At 41.8% G+C, this 18,506-nt stretch overlaps 1 protein-coding gene across 1 annotated transcript; it reads right to left on the bottom strand.

Annotated features, from left to right (window-relative positions):
* Nucleotides 1-5,561: 5,561 nt before the first annotated feature.
* Nucleotides 5,562-10,927, bottom strand: LOC139412321 (4-hydroxybenzoate polyprenyltransferase, mitochondrial-like). Its single transcript, XM_071159158.1, has 6 exons — nucleotides 10,685-10,927; nucleotides 6,951-7,072; nucleotides 6,685-6,770; nucleotides 6,233-6,373; nucleotides 5,887-6,061; nucleotides 5,562-5,709 (listed from the first exon to the last, which is right to left on the bottom strand). Exons 1-6 carry the CDS (start codon nucleotides 10,925-10,927, stop codon nucleotides 5,562-5,564), a joined length of 915 nt encoding a protein of 304 aa, XP_071015259.1.
* Between the last annotated feature and the right edge of the window lie 7,579 nt (nucleotides 10,928-18,506).

The raw sequence follows: 18,506 nt of genomic DNA, 5'->3' as shown, positions 1-18,506 counted from the left end.
CCTCAAGCTGCCCAGTGATACGAGCCAGTGACATATATGCCCAGTGACATATATCTACAGTACTAAATCCATGTGTATGTATAGTGTGTATGTTATCGTGTGTGTGTGTGTTTGTTACTTGATGTGGAATAGTGTTCCATGTAGTCATGGCTCTATGTAGTACTGCGTGCCTCCCGTAGTCTCTTCTGGACTTGGGGACTGTGAAGAGATCTCTTGTGGCATGTCTTGTGGGGTATGCATAGGTGTCTGAGCTGTGTGCCAGCAGTTTAGACAGACAGCTCAGTGCATTCAACATGTCAATACCTCTCATAAATAAAAGTAGTGATGAAGTCAATCTCTCCTCCACTTTCAGCCAGGAGAGATTGACATGCATATTATTAATATTTGCTCTTTCTGTACACCCAAGGACCAGCTGTGCTGCTCTGTTCTGAGCCAATTGCAATTTTTCCAAATCTTTTTTTGTGGCACCTGACCACACGACTGAACAGTAGTCAAGGTGCGACAAAACTAGGGCCTGTAGGACCTGCCTTGTTGATAGTGTAGTTAAGAAGGCAGAGCATCGCTTTATTATAGACAGACTTCTCCCCATCTTAGCTACTACTGCATCAATATGTTTTGACCATGACAGTTTACAATCTAGGGTTACTCCAAGCAGTTTAGTAATCTCAACTTTCTCAATTTCCACATTATTTATTACAAGATTTAATTGAGATTTAGGGTGTAGTGAGTGTTTTGTTCCAAATACAATGCTTTTAGTTTTTGAAATATTTAGGGCTAACTTATTCCTTGCCACCCACTCTGAAACTGCAGCTCTTTGTTGAGTGTTACAGTCATTTCAGTCTCTGTAGTAGCTGATGTGTATAGTGTTGAGTCATTCACATACATAGACACTCTGGCTTTACTCAAAGTCAGTTAGTAAAAATTGAAAAAAGCAAGGGGCCTAAACAGCTACCCTGGGGAATTCCTGATTCCTGATTATATTTGAGAGGCTTCCATTAAAGAACACCCTCTGAATTCTGTTAGACAAGTAACTCTTTATCCACATTATAGCAGGGGGTGTAAAGCCTTAACACATATGTTTTTCCAGCAGCAAACTATGATCGATAATGTCAAAAGCTGCACTGAAGTCTAACAAGACATCCCCCCACAATCATTTTATCATCAACTTCTCTCAGCCAATCATCAGTCATTTTTGTAAGTGCTGTGCTTGTTGAGTGTCCTTCCCTATAAGCATGCTGAAATTCTGTTGTCAATTTGTTTACTGTGAAATAGTATTGTATCTGGTAAAACACCATTTTTTTCCAGAAGTTTACTAAGGGTTGATAACAGGCTGATTGGTCAGCTATTTGAGCCAGTAAAGGGGGCTTTACTATTCTTAGGTAGCGGAATGACTTTAGCTTCCCTCCAAGCCTGAGGGCACACACTTTCTAGTAGGCTTAAATTGAAGATGTGGCTAATAGGAGTGGAAATATCGTCTGCTATTATCCTCAGTCATTTTCCATCCAGATTGTCAGACCCCGGTGGCTTGTCATTGTTGATAGACAATAATAATTGTTTCACCTCCTCCACACTGACTTTACGGAATTCAAAAGTACAATTCTTGTCTTTCATAATTTGGTCCAATATACTTGGATGTGTAGTGTCAGCGTTTGTTGCTGGCATGTCATCCATAAGTTTGCTTATCTTGCCAATGAAAAAGTAATTCAAGTAGTTTGCATTATCAGTGGGCTTTTTGATGAATGAGCCATCTGATTCAATGAATGAAGGTGCCAAGTTGGCTTTTTTCCTCAAGATTTAATTTAAGGTGTTGTGGTGTTGAGGGTCAGATATTACTCCCACTGGAGGATCAGTCTGAATAATGCTGCTGGGCTTGGGTTCAGGAGGATGGTGTCACGTCCTGACCTTAGTTCCTTTTTTTATGTCTCTATTTTAGGTTGGTCAGGGTGTGAGTTGGGGTGGGCATTCTATGTTTTGTTCTGTGTTTATATTTCTATGTGTTTGGCCTGGTATGGTTCCCAATCAGAGGCAGCTGTCAATCGTTGTCTCTGATTGAGAACCATACTTAGGTAGCCTGTTTTCCCACTTTTGTTTGTAGGTGGTTATTTTCCGTTTCAGTGTTTTCACCATACGGGACTTTTTCGGTTTTCCTTTATTCTCTTGTTCGTTTGTTTTCTGTGTTCAGTGTAATAAATATGACAAACACTTACCATGCTGCGTATTGGTCCGATATTTCATACTCCTCCTCAGATGAAGAGGAGAACCGTTACAGATGGCCAGGAAGGACGGCACAAACTGGAGGGGCCTGTCTGACGGAGATCTCTGGACCACAGAGATGTCCTTCTAGGTGTCTGAATTTGCCTGTCGGTGGAATGGTACAACAGCTACATCGCTACGTAGGCTGGTTTTGCAAAGAAGAAAAACTGCTCTGCTGGTAATGACATTTGGGTTTTCAACCTGGTGGCATGGCTTACATATCGGTCAGTTTGTGGGGATTCTTGTCTGGACTGCAGCTGTGAGAGCAGACTACCAGTTATACAGTGCCTCTGGAAAGTATTCAGACCACTTGACTTTTTCTATTTTGTGTACGTTACAGCCTTATTCTAACATGGGTTTTAAAAATAGAAAATCCTTAGCAATCTACACACAATACCCCATACTAACAAAGCAAAAACAGGTTGTTAGAAATGTTTTCACATTAATTAAAAATAAATACTTATTTACATAAGTGTTCAGACCCTTTGCTATGAGACTCAAAATTGAGCTCAGGTGCATCCTGTTTCCATTGATCATCCTTGAGATGTTTCTACAACTTAATTGGAGTCCACCTGTGATAAATTTAATTGATTGGACATGATTTGGAAAGTCACACGCCTGTCTAAATAATGTCCCACAGTTGACAGTGCATGTCAAAAACCAAGTCATGGGGTCAAAGGAATTGACCGTAGATTGCAGAGACAGGATTGTGTTAAGGCACAGATCTGGGGAAGGCTACCAATACATTTCTGCAGCATTGAAGGTCTCCAAGAACACAGTGGCCTCCATCATTCTTAAATGGAAGACGTTTAGAACCACCAAGACATTTCCTAGAGCTGGTCGCCCCGGCCAAACTGAGCAATCGGGGGAGAAGGGTCTTGGTCAGGGAGGAGACCAAGAACCCGATGGTCACTAGTTCTAGTTCCTCTATGGAGATAGGAGAACCTTCCAGAAGGACAACCATCTCTGCAGCACTCCACCAATCAGGCCTTTATGGTAGAGTGACCAGACGGAAGCCACTCCTCAGTAAAAGGCACATGATAGTTTGCCAAAAGGCACCTAAAGAATCTCAGACCATGAGAAACAAGATTCTCTGGTCTGATGAAACCTAGATTGAACTCTTTGGCCTGAATGCCAAGCGTCATGTCTGGAGGAAACCTGGCACCATCCTTACGGTGAAGCATGGTAGTGGCAGCATCATGCTGTGGTGATGTTTTTCAGTGGCAGGGACTGGGAGACTAGTCAGGATCAAGGAAAAGATGAACAGAGCAAAGTACAGAGAGATCCTAGATGAAAACCTGCTCCAGAGCACTCAGGACCTCAGACTGGGGCGAAGGTTCAGTTTCCAACAGGACAACGACCGTAAGCATACAGCCAAGACAACGTAGGAGTGACTTCGGGACAAGTCTCTGAATGTCCTTGAGTGGCCCAGCCAGAGCCCGGACTTGAACACGATCGAACATCTCTGGAGAGATCTGAAAATAGCTATACAGCAATGCTCCCCATCCAACCTGACAGAGCTTGAGAGGCTCTGCAGAGAGGAATGGGAGAAACTCCCCAAATACAGTTGTGCCAAGCTTGTAGCGTCATACCCCAAAAGACTCAATGCTGTAATCGCTGCCAAAGGTGCTTCAACAAAGTACTAAGTAAAGTGTCTGAGAACTTATGTAAATGTGATATTTCAGTTTATTTTCTATAAATTAGCTAAAAAAATAGAATCTGATTTTGCTTTGTCATTATGGGGTATTGTGTGTAGATTGATGAGGGGGAAAACGATTTAATCAATTTTTGAATAAGGCTGTAACCCAACAAAATGTGGAAAGTCAAGGGGTCTGAATACTTTCCGAAGGCACTGTACAAGTGGCTAAAGCCCACATATATTAGGAGGATATTGGTGTGCACCTATCTGGGTTGGGTAAATACTCACGTTGTCAGAAGGTGTTGAGGTGTTGTGCTCTGGCAGAGTGCAAACATGGATTATTTTGGAGCAGTTGTTATCATACTTCAGATCATACTTTAATAATGTCACTTTAATAATGTTTACATATCTTGCATTACTCATCTCATATGTATATACTGTATTCTATACTATCTATTGCATCTTAGCCTATGCCGATCTAGACACAGAACCTGTGGTTAGCTCTATTATGTGTATTTTTAATCCTAAATAACTTCGTAGTCCTTGCCGATGGCAAGCATACCCATAGCATTATACAGCCAACAACATGCTTGAAAATATGAAGAGTTGTACTCAGTGATATGTTTTGTGATTTGCCACAAACATAACGCTTTGTATTCTGGACAAAAAGTTAAATAATTTCTTTGCCACATTTTTTGCAGTGTTGCTTTAATGCCTTTTTACAAACATGATGCATGTTTTGAAATATTTGTATTATGTACAGGCTTCCTTCTTTTCACTTCGTCATTTAGGTTAGTATTGTGGCGTAACTACAATGTATTTGATCCATCCTCAGTTATCTCCTATCGCATCCATTAAACTGTTTTGAAATCATCATTGGCCTCATGGTGAAATCCCTGAGCGGTTTCCTTCCCCTCTGAAAACTGAGTTAGGAAAGACACCTGTATCTTTGCAGATACACCATCCAAAGCGTAAATGATAATTTCACCATGCTCAAATGGATATTCAGTGTCTGCTTTTTATTTTCACCCATCTACCAGTACATGCCCTTATTTGAAAGGCATTGGAAAACTTCCTCGGTCTTTGTGGTTGAATCTGTGCTTGAAATTAGCTTATTAACTGAGGGATCTTACAGATAATTGTATATGTGAGGTACAGAGATTTGGCAGTCATTCAAAAATCATGTTAACCACTATTGTTGCACACAGAGCGAGTCCATGCAACATATTATGTAACTTGTTAAGCAAATGTTTCCTCCTGTACTTATTTAGGCTTGCCATAATAAATGGGTTGAATACTTACTGACTCAATACTTCCCAGCTTTTCATTTTTAATAAATATGTAAAAAAATTCTCACAACAAAATGTTATTTTGACATTATGGGGTATTGTGTGTAGATCTGTGACACAAAATCCCATTTTAAGTTCAGGCTGTAGCACAACAAATGTGTGAAAAAATTATTATAGGGTTGATTGGTTGTTCTTGACCTTGATTTTCCTAGAAGCCAGGGATCTTAAAGCCACAAAAAGTATTGCCCAATATGAGCTTTGAGAGACAACGCCTAATACAATAAAGACTTACAAAATAATGGGTGGTGTATTACTCACAGGAAACTGGTTAGGGGAGGACGGCTCATAATAATGGCTGGAATGGAGTGAATGGAGTGGTATCAAACTCTTGGAAATAAGGTGTATCTTCTTTCTTTCCACACATTTCCACAGACTATTCCCAAGAACAAGAATAGTCCAAGGGTTCTGATTGAAATACATTTCTTCCAGCAGTCCTCTGGTTTGTTGATGTCCAATGTGTAAACATACCTAATTAAAAAGAAAAGCATCACAATTAGTCACATAAAATGAAAATAATTGTTTGGGATGTATTGTCACTAACGGGTATTGTGGATTGATTTCAGTTGAGGGTTCTTTGTAAAATGTCAACATAACCATGGCCAAAAACTGAAATGTTTGCACATAACATATCAAATATACCCCCACCTGAAATGTGAGGTGAATAGCCACAATGTTGCATAGTAAGGCAGGGTCTGTTCTGCGTTGAACCCAGCCACAACCAGCCTTAACATCATGGCCATCATGAACCCACTGAGCCAATTGTTGGTGTGCTCCTGGAACCTCAATGCTATAGACTTGACACCTACTCTGATATCGTCATCTTTGTCCCAGCGACAATAGGAAGGAATGCAATGCACACATTATAAAAAGTTGTCATTCATAGAACAATCTAGAATATTCTTCAACGAACAGCATGAACTGAGGAAGTACAAACATTTGTAATAGCAATGTTAAATAGGCACAACATGACAGTCATAGCACAGGTATACACCTAATACCTGATGGGCATAGATGGTGTCATAAATGGATGTCCACACCACTCCTGCGAAATACAGTGGTAGGCACACCGACCAGTCACAGGAGCCAAAGACAGCTGACCAACCAAGCAGTTCTCCCCAATTGAAGGTCAGTCCTCAGTGGCCTTGTGGTTAGTGTCCACCCTGAGATTGGAAGGTTGTGAGTTCGATCCCTGACTGAGTCATACCAAAGACTCTTAAAATTGGAGTTCTATCACTCAGCATTAAGAGAATAGATTGGGGGTGAGGCCCTGCGATAGACGAGCGTCCTGTCCAGAGGGTGTACTTATAAATGGGCCCCTGCTCCTGTGAGCAGTTCTGGCTCGCACAAGGCAAGGATACTCATTTATTTTACTCTCTATAGCAAAGGGGATGTTAGTATTTGTGACAATTGAAGCAATGCAGATTAATGTTTTCAAAGACAGACCCAATACAAGTTGTGGCCAGTAGGTGATGCTCTTCATTAGTGGATGTGTGACTACCTGAGATAGGGAAGCAGCTCCAAGGGCTTTGCTGTGAACAGGAAAATGAAATGTCATCACATAACTGGTTTTAATTTGCTGTGTTCTGCTCTTAGACAAGACAACACTCCGGTCACGATTACAATGTGCACTTTCACAATCTAGCCTAAATGTATATCTAGAGTCTTTCACAGCTTTCTAATGTGTTCTTCAGTTTCAACGGGGAATGTACATGTAATAATTGAGGCAAAGTAGGGCCCCCAGTACCAGAGAACGCTGACCTCCCAAGAAGAATAGGGCCTGCATCTGAGATATTTTCACTGCAGCAAGGGGCCGAGTAGCTGTCCTGGCAACCTGCATTTTTATACAGTCAAAGTCTTTCAATTAAGTCCTTTGATTTTGATTCTGACATTTCCATGTCAGTTTATTCTTTAAACATTTAGACAGTTTACCAGGACACATACTCAGAGCATGCGCTAACCAGCTGGTAAGTGTCTTCACTGACATTTTAAACCTCTCCCTGACCCAGTCTGTAATACCTACAGTGTCTTCAGAAAGCATTTACACCAGTGGAGGCTCATCAGTGGAGGAATGGGAGGACCATCCTCCTCAGTGAATAAAAGTAATAATAATAATAATAATGAAACAATAAAAAAGTTATTATTTTTGATAAAACTATACTAAATATATTCACGCCAACAAATAATTTATTAAAACACACTATTTTGCAATGAAGGTCTACAGTAGCCTCAAAGCACTCTCATGGGTAGCATAATGGTGTACCCGGAGGACGACTAGTTTCCGTCTTCCTCTGGGTACATTGACTTCCATACAAAACCTAGGAGACTCATGGTTCTCACTCCCTTCCATAGACATACACAGTAATTATGACAGCTTCCAGAGGACATCCTCCCAACCTAACAGAGCTCTTGCAGCATGAACAGACATGTCCACCCAATCTAACAACCTGGTCTCATAGACTAGATGTAACATAGTAAATGTATCACGCATATCACGTGAACGTCTAGCAACCCAAATGTTGCAAGTTCGAATCTCATTGAGGATAACTTTAGCAATTAGCAATTTTCAACTACTTACGACTTTTTAGTTAATTAGCAACTACTTAGCATGTTAGCTAACCCTTCCCTTAACCCTAACCTTAACCCTTTTAGTTAACCCTTCCCCTAACCTTAACCCTTTTAGATAAACCTTCCCCTAAAGCTAACCCTAAACTTAACCCTTTAACCTAACTCCTAAACTTAACACCAACCTTAAACTTAACCCTAACCCCTAGCCTAGCTAACATTAGCCACATAGCTAGAATTCCTAACATATGATACGTTTTGCAAATTCGTACCATATTGTACAATTTGCAATTTTGTAATACATTGTACGTTTTGCAAATGCATAACACATAATACGAATTCTAATTCATAACATATTATACAAAGTCGGTGATGGCTATCCACAAATTAATACATAACATACAAAACATAATATACCCGACGTGGATGTCGATTAAGGCAGCCCCCCTGGACCTTTCTGATTCAGAGGGGTTGGGTTAAATGCAGAAGACACATTTAAGTTGAAGGCATTCAGTTTGTACAACTGGCTAGGTATCCCCCTTTCCCTTTCCATACCAATTGGAGTGTCTTGGATTTACGGTGCATTCAGAAAGTATTCCGACCCCTTGGCTTTTCCACATTTTGTTACTTTACAGCCTTATTCTAAAATGTATTAAATTGTTATTTTTCCTCATCAATCTACACACAGTGAAATGCTTACTTACAAGCCCTTAAAATCAACAATGCATTTTTTATAAAATCCCTAAAAAAGTAAGAGAAAATAATAACAAATAATGAAAGAGCAGCAGTAAATAACAATAGCTGGGCTATATACAGGGGTTACCGGTACAATGTGAGTCAATGTATCAATGTGTAGGGGGCACCGGTGTCGAGGTAATTGAGGTAGTTATGTACATGTAGGTAGAGTTATTAAAGTGGCTATGCATAGATAATAACAGAGAGTAGCAGTAGCATGGGGGGGGGGGGGGGGGGGGGGCAATGAAAATAGTCTGGGTAGCCATTTTGGGAGCTGTTCAGGAGTCTTATGGCTTGGACTTAGACTTGGCGCTCTGGTACCGCTTGCCGTGCGGTAGCAGAGAGAACAGTCTATGACTAGGGTGGCTGGAGTCTTTGAGATTTTTTGGACTTCCTAGATGTCAGGAAGCTTGGCCATGGTGATGTAATGGGCCGTACGCACTACCCTCTGGAGTGCCTTGCGGTCGGAGGCCGAGCAGTTGCCATGCCAGGCGGAGATGCAACCAGTCAGGATGCTTTCGATGGTGCAGCTGTAAAACCTTTTGAGGATCTGAGGACCCATGACAAATCTTTTCAGTCTCCTGAGAGGGAATAGGTTTTGTAGTGCACTCTTCACAACTGTCATGGTGTGCTTGGACCATGTTAGTTTTTTGGTGATGTGGACGCTAAGGAACTTGAAGCTCTCAACCTGCTCCTCTACAGCCCCTTTGATGAGAATGGGGGCGTGCTCGGTCCTCCTTTTCCTGTAGTCCACAATCATCTCCTTTGTCTTGATCACGTTGAGGGAGAGGTTGTTGTCCTTGTACCACATGGTCAGGTCTCTGACCTCCTCCCTATAGGCTTCTCTCATTGTTGTCGGTGATCAGACCTACCACTGCTGTGTCGTCGGCAAACTTAATGCCTGGCCGTGCTGTCATCAAATCAAATCCAATTTATCTATATAGCCCTTCATAAATCAGCTGATATCTCAAAGTGCTGTACAGAAACCCAGTCTAAAAGCCCAAACAGCAAGCAATGCAGGTGTGGAAGCACGGTGGCTAGGAAAAACTCCCTAGAAAGGCCAAAACCTAGGAATAAACCTAGAGAGGAACCAGACTATGAGGGGTGGCCATGCCGGGTGGAGATTATAACAAAACATGGCCAAGATGTTCAAATGTTCATAAATGACCAGCATGGTCAAATAATAATAATCACAGTAGTTGTCGAGGGTGCAACATGTCAGCACATCAGAAGTAAATGTCAGTTGGCTTTTCATAGCCGATCATTATGAGTGAACAGGGAGTACAGGAGGGGACTGCGCCCACACCCCTGAGGGGCCCCCATGTTGAGGATCAGCATGGCGGATGTGTTGTTACCTACCCTTACCACCTGGAGGCGGCCTGTCAGGAAGTCCAGGATCCAGTTGCAGAGGGAGGTGTTTAGTCCCAGGGTCCTTAACTTAGTGATGAGCTTCCAGGGCACTATTGTGTTGAACGCTGAGCAAGGGTCAGTGAATAGCATTCTCACTTAGGTGTTCCTTATGTCCAGGTGGGAAGGGGCAGTATGGAATTCAATACAGATTGCATCATCTGTGGCTCTGTTGGTGCGGTATGCAAATTGGAGTGGGTCTAGGGTTTCTGGGATAATGGTGTTGATGTGAACCATGACCAGCCTTTCAAAGCATTTCATAGCTACGGACGTGAGCGCTACGGGTCGGTAGTCATTTAGGCAGGTTGCCTTAGTGTTCTTGGGCACAGGGACTATGGTGGTCTGCTTGAAACATGTTGGTATTACAGACTCCGACAGGGAGAGGTTGAAAATGTCAGTGAAGACACTTGCCAGTTGGTCAGCACATGTTCGGAGTACACGTCCTGGTAATACATCTGGACAAGCGGCCTTGTGAATGTTGACCTGTTTAAAGGTCTTACTCACATCGGCTGCAGAACAGGTCGTCCGGAACAGCTGATGCTCTCATGCATGTTTCAGTGTTACTTGCCTCGAAGCGAGCATTGAAGTTATTTAGCTCGTCTGGTAGGCTCGTGTCACTGGGCAGCTCTCGGCTGTGCTTCCCTTTGTAGTCTGTAATAGTTTGCAAGCTCTGCCACGTCTGACGAGCGTCGGAGCCGGTGTAGTATGATTCAATATTAGTCCTGTATTGATGCTTTGCCTGTTTGATAGATCGTGAGAGGGCACAGCGGGATTTCTTATAAGCTTCCGGGTTAGAGTCCCGCTCCTTGAAAGCGGCAGCTCTACCTTTTAGCTCAATGGGAATGTTGCCTGTAATCCATGGCTTCTGGCTGGGGTATGTACGTACAGTCACTGTGGGGGCGACATCCTTGGTGCACTTATTGATAAAGCCAGTGACTGATGTGGTGTACTCCTCAACGCCATCGGAAGAATCCCGGAACATGTTCCAGTATGTGCTAGCAAAACAGTCTTGTAGTTTATCATCTGCTTCATCTGACCACTTTTTTATAGACTGAGTCACTGGTGCTTCCTGATTTAATTTTTGCTTGTAAGCAGGAATCAGGAGGAAAGAGTTAGGGTGAGATTTCCCAATGGAGTGTGAGGGAGAGCATTGTATGGATTAAAGGTGTGTGGAGTAAAGGTGGTCTAGAACTGTTTTCCCTCTGGTTGCACATTTAACATGCTGATGTATAATAATAATACAAAATGGAAGTATCACATTTACATAAGTATTCAGACCCTTTGCGCAGTACTTTGTTGAAGCACATTTGGCAGCGATTACAGCCTCGAGTCTTCTTGGGTGTGACGCTACAAGCTTTGCACATCTGTATTTGGGAAGATTCACCCATTGTTCTCTGCAGATCCTCTCAAGCTCTGTCAGGTTGGATGGGGAGCATTGCTGCGCAGCTATTTTCAGGTCTCTCCAGAGATGTTCAATCGTGTTCAAGTCCGGGCTCTGGCTGGGCCACTCAAGGACATTCAGAGACTTGTCCCGAAGGGCTGTCATGTGTCTTTTACTGAGGAGTAGCTTCCGTCTGGCCACTCTACCATTAAGGCCTGATTGGTGGAGTGCTGCAGAGATGGTTGTTCTTCTGGAAGGTTCTCCCATCTCCACAGTGAAACTCTGGAACTCTGTCAGAGTGACCATCAGGTTCTTGGTCCTCTCCCTGACCAAGGCCCTTCTCCCCCGATTGCTCACTTTGGCCCAGCGTCCAGCTCTAGGAAGAGTCTATGTGGTTCTAAACTTCTTCCATTTAAGAATGATGGAGGCCACTGTGTTCTTGGAGACCTTTATGCTGCAGAAATGTTTTGGTACCCTTTCACAGATATGTGCCTCTACACAATCCTGTCTCGTAGTTCTACGGACAATTCCTTCGACCTCGTGGCTTGGTTTTTGCCCTGACATGCACTGTCAACTGTGGGACCTTAATTAGACAATTATTAATTAGCCTATTAATTAGCCTTTCCAAATCATGTCCAATCAATTGAATTTACCACAGGTGGAATCCAATTAAGTTGTAGAAATATCTTAAGGATGATCAATGGAAACAGGATGGACCTGAGCTAAATTTAGAGTCTCATAGTAAAGGGTCTGAATACTTATGTAAATAAGGTATCTGTTTTTTATTTGTAATAAATTAGCAAAATGTTCTTTAAACCTGTTTTCGCTTTGTCATTATGGGATATTGTGTGTAGATTAATGAGGAAAACATTTTACAAAATGTGGAAAAATGGAAGGGGTCTGAATACTTTCTGAATGCACTGTACATAAATGCTCTGAGACAAGGTTGCTTTCCTACCTACCCTACTGGCTACTGATGTTGTTCTGTGAGCTGCTCCATGTGACAACCAGTTGAGAGCTGCCTGCTTTTGCTGCCTGCAGATGCTATTCTGTTGAAACTAGGCTTTGCGTGCGGCTCACGTGAATATATTTCACAGATAGTGTAGGCTACTTTGTGCATGATATCTCTTTTTGTACTACATAATTGATACAGGGTATGCCCCCACCACACCACTGCCAACCATGCACACAAGGCATGTGCCCAGGGGCCCTGACCTACATGGGGCTCCCATTGATTTTATTAGTCACTCTCACACAGATATCATATAAACAATGCAAAATGTATAGAATTGCAGGAAATTTGCTTTAAAATTTAAAAAGTTTCTCTCCACCTTATGGCAAATTAGTAACGGGACTACCAAATTTTGCTTAGGGCCCCCAAAAGGGCCATTGATTCAGGAAAGGACATTCATTGTGGATTGCAAATGTCAAAAAACACTTAGCAAGTGTGGCATTGTCTGCTTGCTTGCTCCTTCTTACCAAAAATATTGGATTATCTTTGTCCTTTGTCGTGACGTGATATCATTAATGTGATGACTGCTTTTCATCAAATAGTTACCTCCTACGTTTAATTATTACCCAATTAAATTAATAATGTAACAATTAACACATTAGGAAAGTTTGTTTAATGAGTTGCCATTTCCCAAAATAACTCAAGAATACATCAGAATATATTGATATCATACCAGTCATCGATGAATAATTTCCTCATATCAGTCTCATTCTGAACGTCGTTGACCTTGTAAATCTGCACAAACCCTAACCTAAGTGATGAATCAGCGGTACACAAATTGGTTTAATTATTTATTTACTAACTAACTAAATAATCACACAGGATTACCTACACACACACACGGTATAGGTTATATTGATTACTAACATAATGCAACGAAAGGTCCCTAGTGGACTAACCCGATATGACGGCGTGTTACACAATGGAAAGGGGGTGAGAGAAGAAAGAGAGGGAGAGACAAAGAGAGTGGACTTATTGTACATACATGTGGAAGCTATGCTCATAGGAATACCTGTACATACACATACACACATGCATATACACACATACATACATACCACACACACCCATACATACGTACACCATTTTCATCTTCCTGCTCGGTGCTTCTCTCACCCCATCCCCATCATTGTGTCTCTCAATACATACATTTAAAAAAACTTACAAACAGAAATTAAACAAAAAAGCTCAGTTTAAACCAAGAAGTTAGGTTCCACACATGGAACGTACAGTGTAGTTCTGAAATACATAGATTCTAAGAGAATCCTTGCAGCATAATAGCTGATACCTCAGGTTCTAGGTAATTTAGATAAGGTTCCCATACTTTGTAGAACTGGTCTGTTTTAGAATGCAATGTACATTTCAGATATTCCAGAGGCACCCATTCAAATAGTATCTTATGCCAATCTTTAATAGAAGGAACCTTATCACTAATCCACTGTAAAAGGATGTTTTTCCTCGCTGCGAAGGTAAGGATGTTGTAAAGCCTCCTTTTACCCACAGAGGTAACATGCCTACTAGGGAGACCTAACAGTAAAGAAACTGGGTCCAATTCTAGATCAACCCCTAGGATCTTTTCAATTTCTTGCAGAACATCAGACCAGTATCTTTGTATTTTGGTACATGACCATAAACAATGTGTTAGGGTGCCTGTATCAGTTTTGCATTTAAGACACTGAGGGGAAGAGGAAGTGGGGCTAAAAGCATGTCTGCGATTTGGGGATATATGCAATCTGTGTATTATTCTTAATTGGATTGCTCTAGTACGATTACATATAGATATTGTTTTTGCATATCTCCAAATGTCCTCACCCATCTCTTCGTCAATAGTGACAGACAATTCTTTCTCCCACACTTGTTTCACCCTCTGTGTGTTGACAGCAGAAAAGGACCTTAAAGTATCATAAAACAGACTTACAGACATTTTCCTTTGTGGGAAAAAAAGCATTCTTTCAATGACAGACACATCAGGGTTACCAATTAAGGTGGTGCTCTTCAGAATAGAATGTCTTACTTGTAGGAATTGGAAAAAGTCCTGCTTTGGGAGTCGATATTTCTCAACCATCTGCTCAAATGACAATCAAATCTTATCAGCAAATAAGTCATTTAGCCTGTGTATGCCCTTATTAAGCCAAAAGTTAAAGCCAGCATCCAGCAATCCTGGACTGAAATCTGGGTTGTTAAGAATTGGGGCAAGAGCAGAGGTTAGTTTGGACCTTCCCAGGAAGCGTTGAACTGACCTCCATACTTTGAGCGTGTTAAGTGAAACGGGATTATTGCATTGATCTTCTACAGACTTGAAACTTCTGAAAAATAAAGGATCCTGTAAGGGGTATTTTGAAAGAGAAGTCTCAATGTCTAACCAAATAGAGGAGTCATCATTTGTGATCCAGTCAGAAATATAACAAAGGTGGGCACACCATTGATAGAACCTGATATTGGGCAGGTCCAAGCCGCCCATAGAACTTAAGTCTTGGCTTGCGTTTACTCCATATAAAGGAACTTAGCCATCCATTTACATCCTTTATTACCTTATTGGAGAGTAATACTGGGATCATTTGGATTGGGTAAAGTAGTCTAGGTAAAATGTTCATTTTCAGACCATTTAAAAGGGAAGGGGGGGAGAAGTATTAGGTACAGAGTGTAGGCTACCAAGTGGCATAGCCTCTGACTTAGTTAGGTTAATCTTGTAGCCTGAGAATTCGCTGAATAATTCAATAATATTAATAAGAGATGTAATTGAAGTATCGGGACTAGAGATGAATATCAGGACATCATCAGCATACAAGCTTATTTTATGGTGAACATCACCAATGAGCAGCCCCTGTATAGTAGGCGTTATACCCTGATGGCCTCGGCCAGTGGTTCCATAACGAGTGCAAAGAGGAGAGGGGACAAAGGACAGCCCTGTCTGGTATCTTTGTGTACAGAGAAGCTATTTGACCTTGGCCCGTTAGTAAGGACAGCAGCCTGAGGATCATCATATAACATTTTCACCCATTTTATAAAGTTGTCCCCTAGACCAAATTTATTTAGAGCAAATAATAGGTAAGACCACTCCACACGATCAAATGCTTTCTCAGCATCTAGGGAGAGCACAAGACCATCCATAGCACTTTGTTGGTAGGCTTGAATTACATTAAGAAGCCGCCTGACATTGTTGCATGACTTACGGCCCTTAAGGAAGCCAGTTTGATCTCCTTTCACAATTAGTGGCAGTGAGTCCTTTAATCTTGTGGCTAGAATTTTAGAAAGCCATTTTCTATCCACATTCAGAAGGGAAATTGGTCTGTACGAGGAACAAGACTCTTGACATTTTCCCTTTTTGAGAATAAGGGAAATGTTGGCTTCTCTCAGCGTTTGAGGGAGCTGGTCATTTGAAAATGAGTGGTTAAACATATCACGCAATGGGCTCAAGGATCAGGCCATGGAACTCTTTATAGAACTCACTACAAAACCCGTCTGGTCCTGGGGCCTTACCATTTTGCAGATTCTTAATTGCGAACATTATCTCTTCCTCGGTAATAGGGGCATTAAGGAGAGACCTATGTTCTTCGGAGATAGTAGGGAGCTCAATCTTACAAAATAAGTTCTCCATTAATTTGGGTGCATCCTTTGGCAGTTCTGAGGCATAAAGGTTTGTATAAAATTTCTTAAATGAGTCATTTATCAATTTATTTTCACATAAATGATTGCCATCAGAATCAGTAATAGTAGCAATTGACTGAGAGTCAGCTCTCTTTTTAGCTAGGTATGCCAAGTACTTTCCTGGCTTATCGCCATGTTCATATAGCTTTTGCCTGACAAATCTCATTTTCTTTTCAGCGTCCTGTGTTAGGAGAGAGTCTAACGTTGATCTAATGACTGATATTTCCTTTAATAGGGCAGGAGTGGGAGTTTTAATGTAGTCCTTCTCTTTAGTTCTTAATTCACCCTCTAACATTTTTTGCTTTTCACGCTTTTTCCGTCTCTTAGTGGCTGTGTATGACATAATCAGACCCCTGGCATACACTTTACAGGTTTCCCAAAGAAGTGAGGGGTTATCTGTTGATTGAGAGTTAATAGAGAAAAATGCTTTAAACTCTGTAATAAAATATGATGTGAATGTATGGTCTTTAAGAATGGTTGTATTCAACCTCCAATGTCTTGACCAATTGAATGCCCCGTTGAGTTTTATGTCCAGGATCACCTCAGCATGATCAGATATGACTATGCTTCCTATCCTAGCGGCTAAAACAGACTGCAAAGACGTCCTGGGCATAAAAAAGTAATCTATTCTAGTCTGACATCCATGAGGTGCAGAGAAAAAAGTGAACTCTCTGTTGGAGGGATGAAAAGCTCTCCAGACATCCGCATACCCCAGATCATCACAAATAGCTTTAAGTGACTTAGCTTGAGGAGAGAGTGAAGCTATACCGCTGGGAAACTTATCAATAAGGGGTTTCAACAAGCAGTTAAAATCTCCTCCAACCACTGCAGTGTCCCTCAAGACCTATGTTAAGGGGACCTGTAGTAGTTTTACTACACGTCAATGTGTCTTACGCTATTGTAGTGGCGATAGGTATGAAGGAGTCTATTTCATAGCTATGTTATCCACGGAGAAGCTAACCTCACGACGGAGGTACTCTGTAAGCACTGAACCAGTCGTACACGGTGTGATCATGGTTCATGACTATTTAGGGGATTCTATTTATTAGAGGCATGTGTGTTAACCATCAGAAGAGTGTTTTGAAGATTTGGAGATTCCCTACCACGTGTTGCAATCTGAGTGACTACTAACTCCTCTGTTGATGTCATCAATAGCAATTTGACTTGTGAGGTCTCTTACCTTCTTACTGATTGTGGCTGGACTGACTGTGCTGGCATTGACACTAGTACTCAAGGGGACCAGTTATCCTACTTATTTATTCTGAAATGTCATCCTAATGGAACACATGATTAGAGCATTTTACTAGTTGCATTGTAGTTGAAACTACACATGGCAAGCAATGTTTATTGTTGTCATTTGTTTTGAAGGTGGAAAGTCCGCTGGACTTCTTTTACGACCAGTGTGGTACACCTCAGTGATATCTTAGATGTGTTCTAAGGTTATCCCCATCGAGGGGCCTGTCTGCTCCTCTCTGTTCTCGTGGGGAAGTTTACAACTAGATTTTTCCTGCTCTGGCAGCCTCAGTACAGTGTTGCACCTAGTCTCGACCCCCCCCCCCACCGGCCTCGATGAGGCTCGTCCTGGGTCTGGGCTAGTAGTAACCCCCCCACCAGCGGTTGGTGTTTGTATCAGAGACACAAACGAAAAGGTCAGACCCTTTGTATGAGTTGTCAGCAGCCGCATTGTAGATTGGCTGTAACCTTTCAACCAAATCTCCTGGTGTTTGTGCTTCAAAACACTCAGTGGCTGTCGAGGCCTGTCAGTCACCACAGCATCCTTGTGTGGCAACCTCTCCAGTACCTGCGAACTGAGACAAGGATATCTGCCTGCGATATCGCACAGCGTTTCACCAGTGGGAGTCATCAGGTAAGTTGCGGGACTGATACCGTTAGTGTCATTGTAAGGGGTTTCAGTCCCCCACAAAGCGGGAAATGTATCATCGGAAGCAGAGCATACTCTGTATGTCAATGCTTTTATTGCTGAGACGGCCACAGTGCTTGCGAGAGTGTCCGAAGGACAAGAGAAGTTAATCTCAACTACAGCATTGCACGACTCCAAGAAGGAGGGAAGTTTCTCATTCACAAAGACTGCTGGCTTGAAATCAAGAAACTGCAGCTACGTGAAGGTGACTTCATCAAAAACTGCATGACCTTTGATCAAATGATTTCAGTAAAGTTCATGTGGTTGACATGTTGGAAATGTTTTATAATCATAATGCAACACACTTTGAAAGGCTGTGTATAATGATGGTCAACAACTTGACAAAAGTGATCCACTCCAATGCGCCCAATGAGAGAAGTTTCCTTAATTGTTAATTTTCTCAAAATCTAAAGACACAACCTAGATTTGAGCCAATGTTTTAAGTAGTTGAACATATTAGTACTCCAAACAAGTGAAAGCGGCAAACTGACACGTTTTTATTTTCGTCAAAAAAACTTTCTTTCGAAGGTGTCTTTGATTTTGACGGCATGCACATGCGCAGTTCGGCGTGAGAGACCGCTTTAACGCATGCGCTTAGC

This window comes from Oncorhynchus clarkii, chromosome 6, assembly GCF_045791955.1.
Source record: "Oncorhynchus clarkii lewisi isolate Uvic-CL-2024 chromosome 6, UVic_Ocla_1.0, whole genome shotgun sequence".
Taxonomy (NCBI): Eukaryota; Metazoa; Chordata; class Actinopteri; order Salmoniformes; family Salmonidae; genus Oncorhynchus; species Oncorhynchus clarkii.
The sequence above is the reverse complement of the archived record's forward strand: the minus strand, read 5'-3'. Positions and strand labels throughout refer to the sequence as shown.

Bases quoted from the DNA above. Each gene is read 5' to 3' on its own strand.
- LOC139412321 (XM_071159158.1), bottom strand. From the start codon at position 10,927: ATGTTCCGGGATTCTTCCGATGGCGTTGAGGAGTACACCACATCAGTC. The intron at 7,073-10,684 runs GCAAAGCATCAA...ATAAAAATGCAG, and splicing joins TCTCACGATCTATCAAACAG to GTTGCCAGGACAGCTACTCG. The intron at 6,771-6,950 runs GTACATTCCCCG...TCCTGTTCACAG, and splicing joins CTTTGCCTCAATTATTACAT to CAAAGCCCTTGGAGCTGCTT.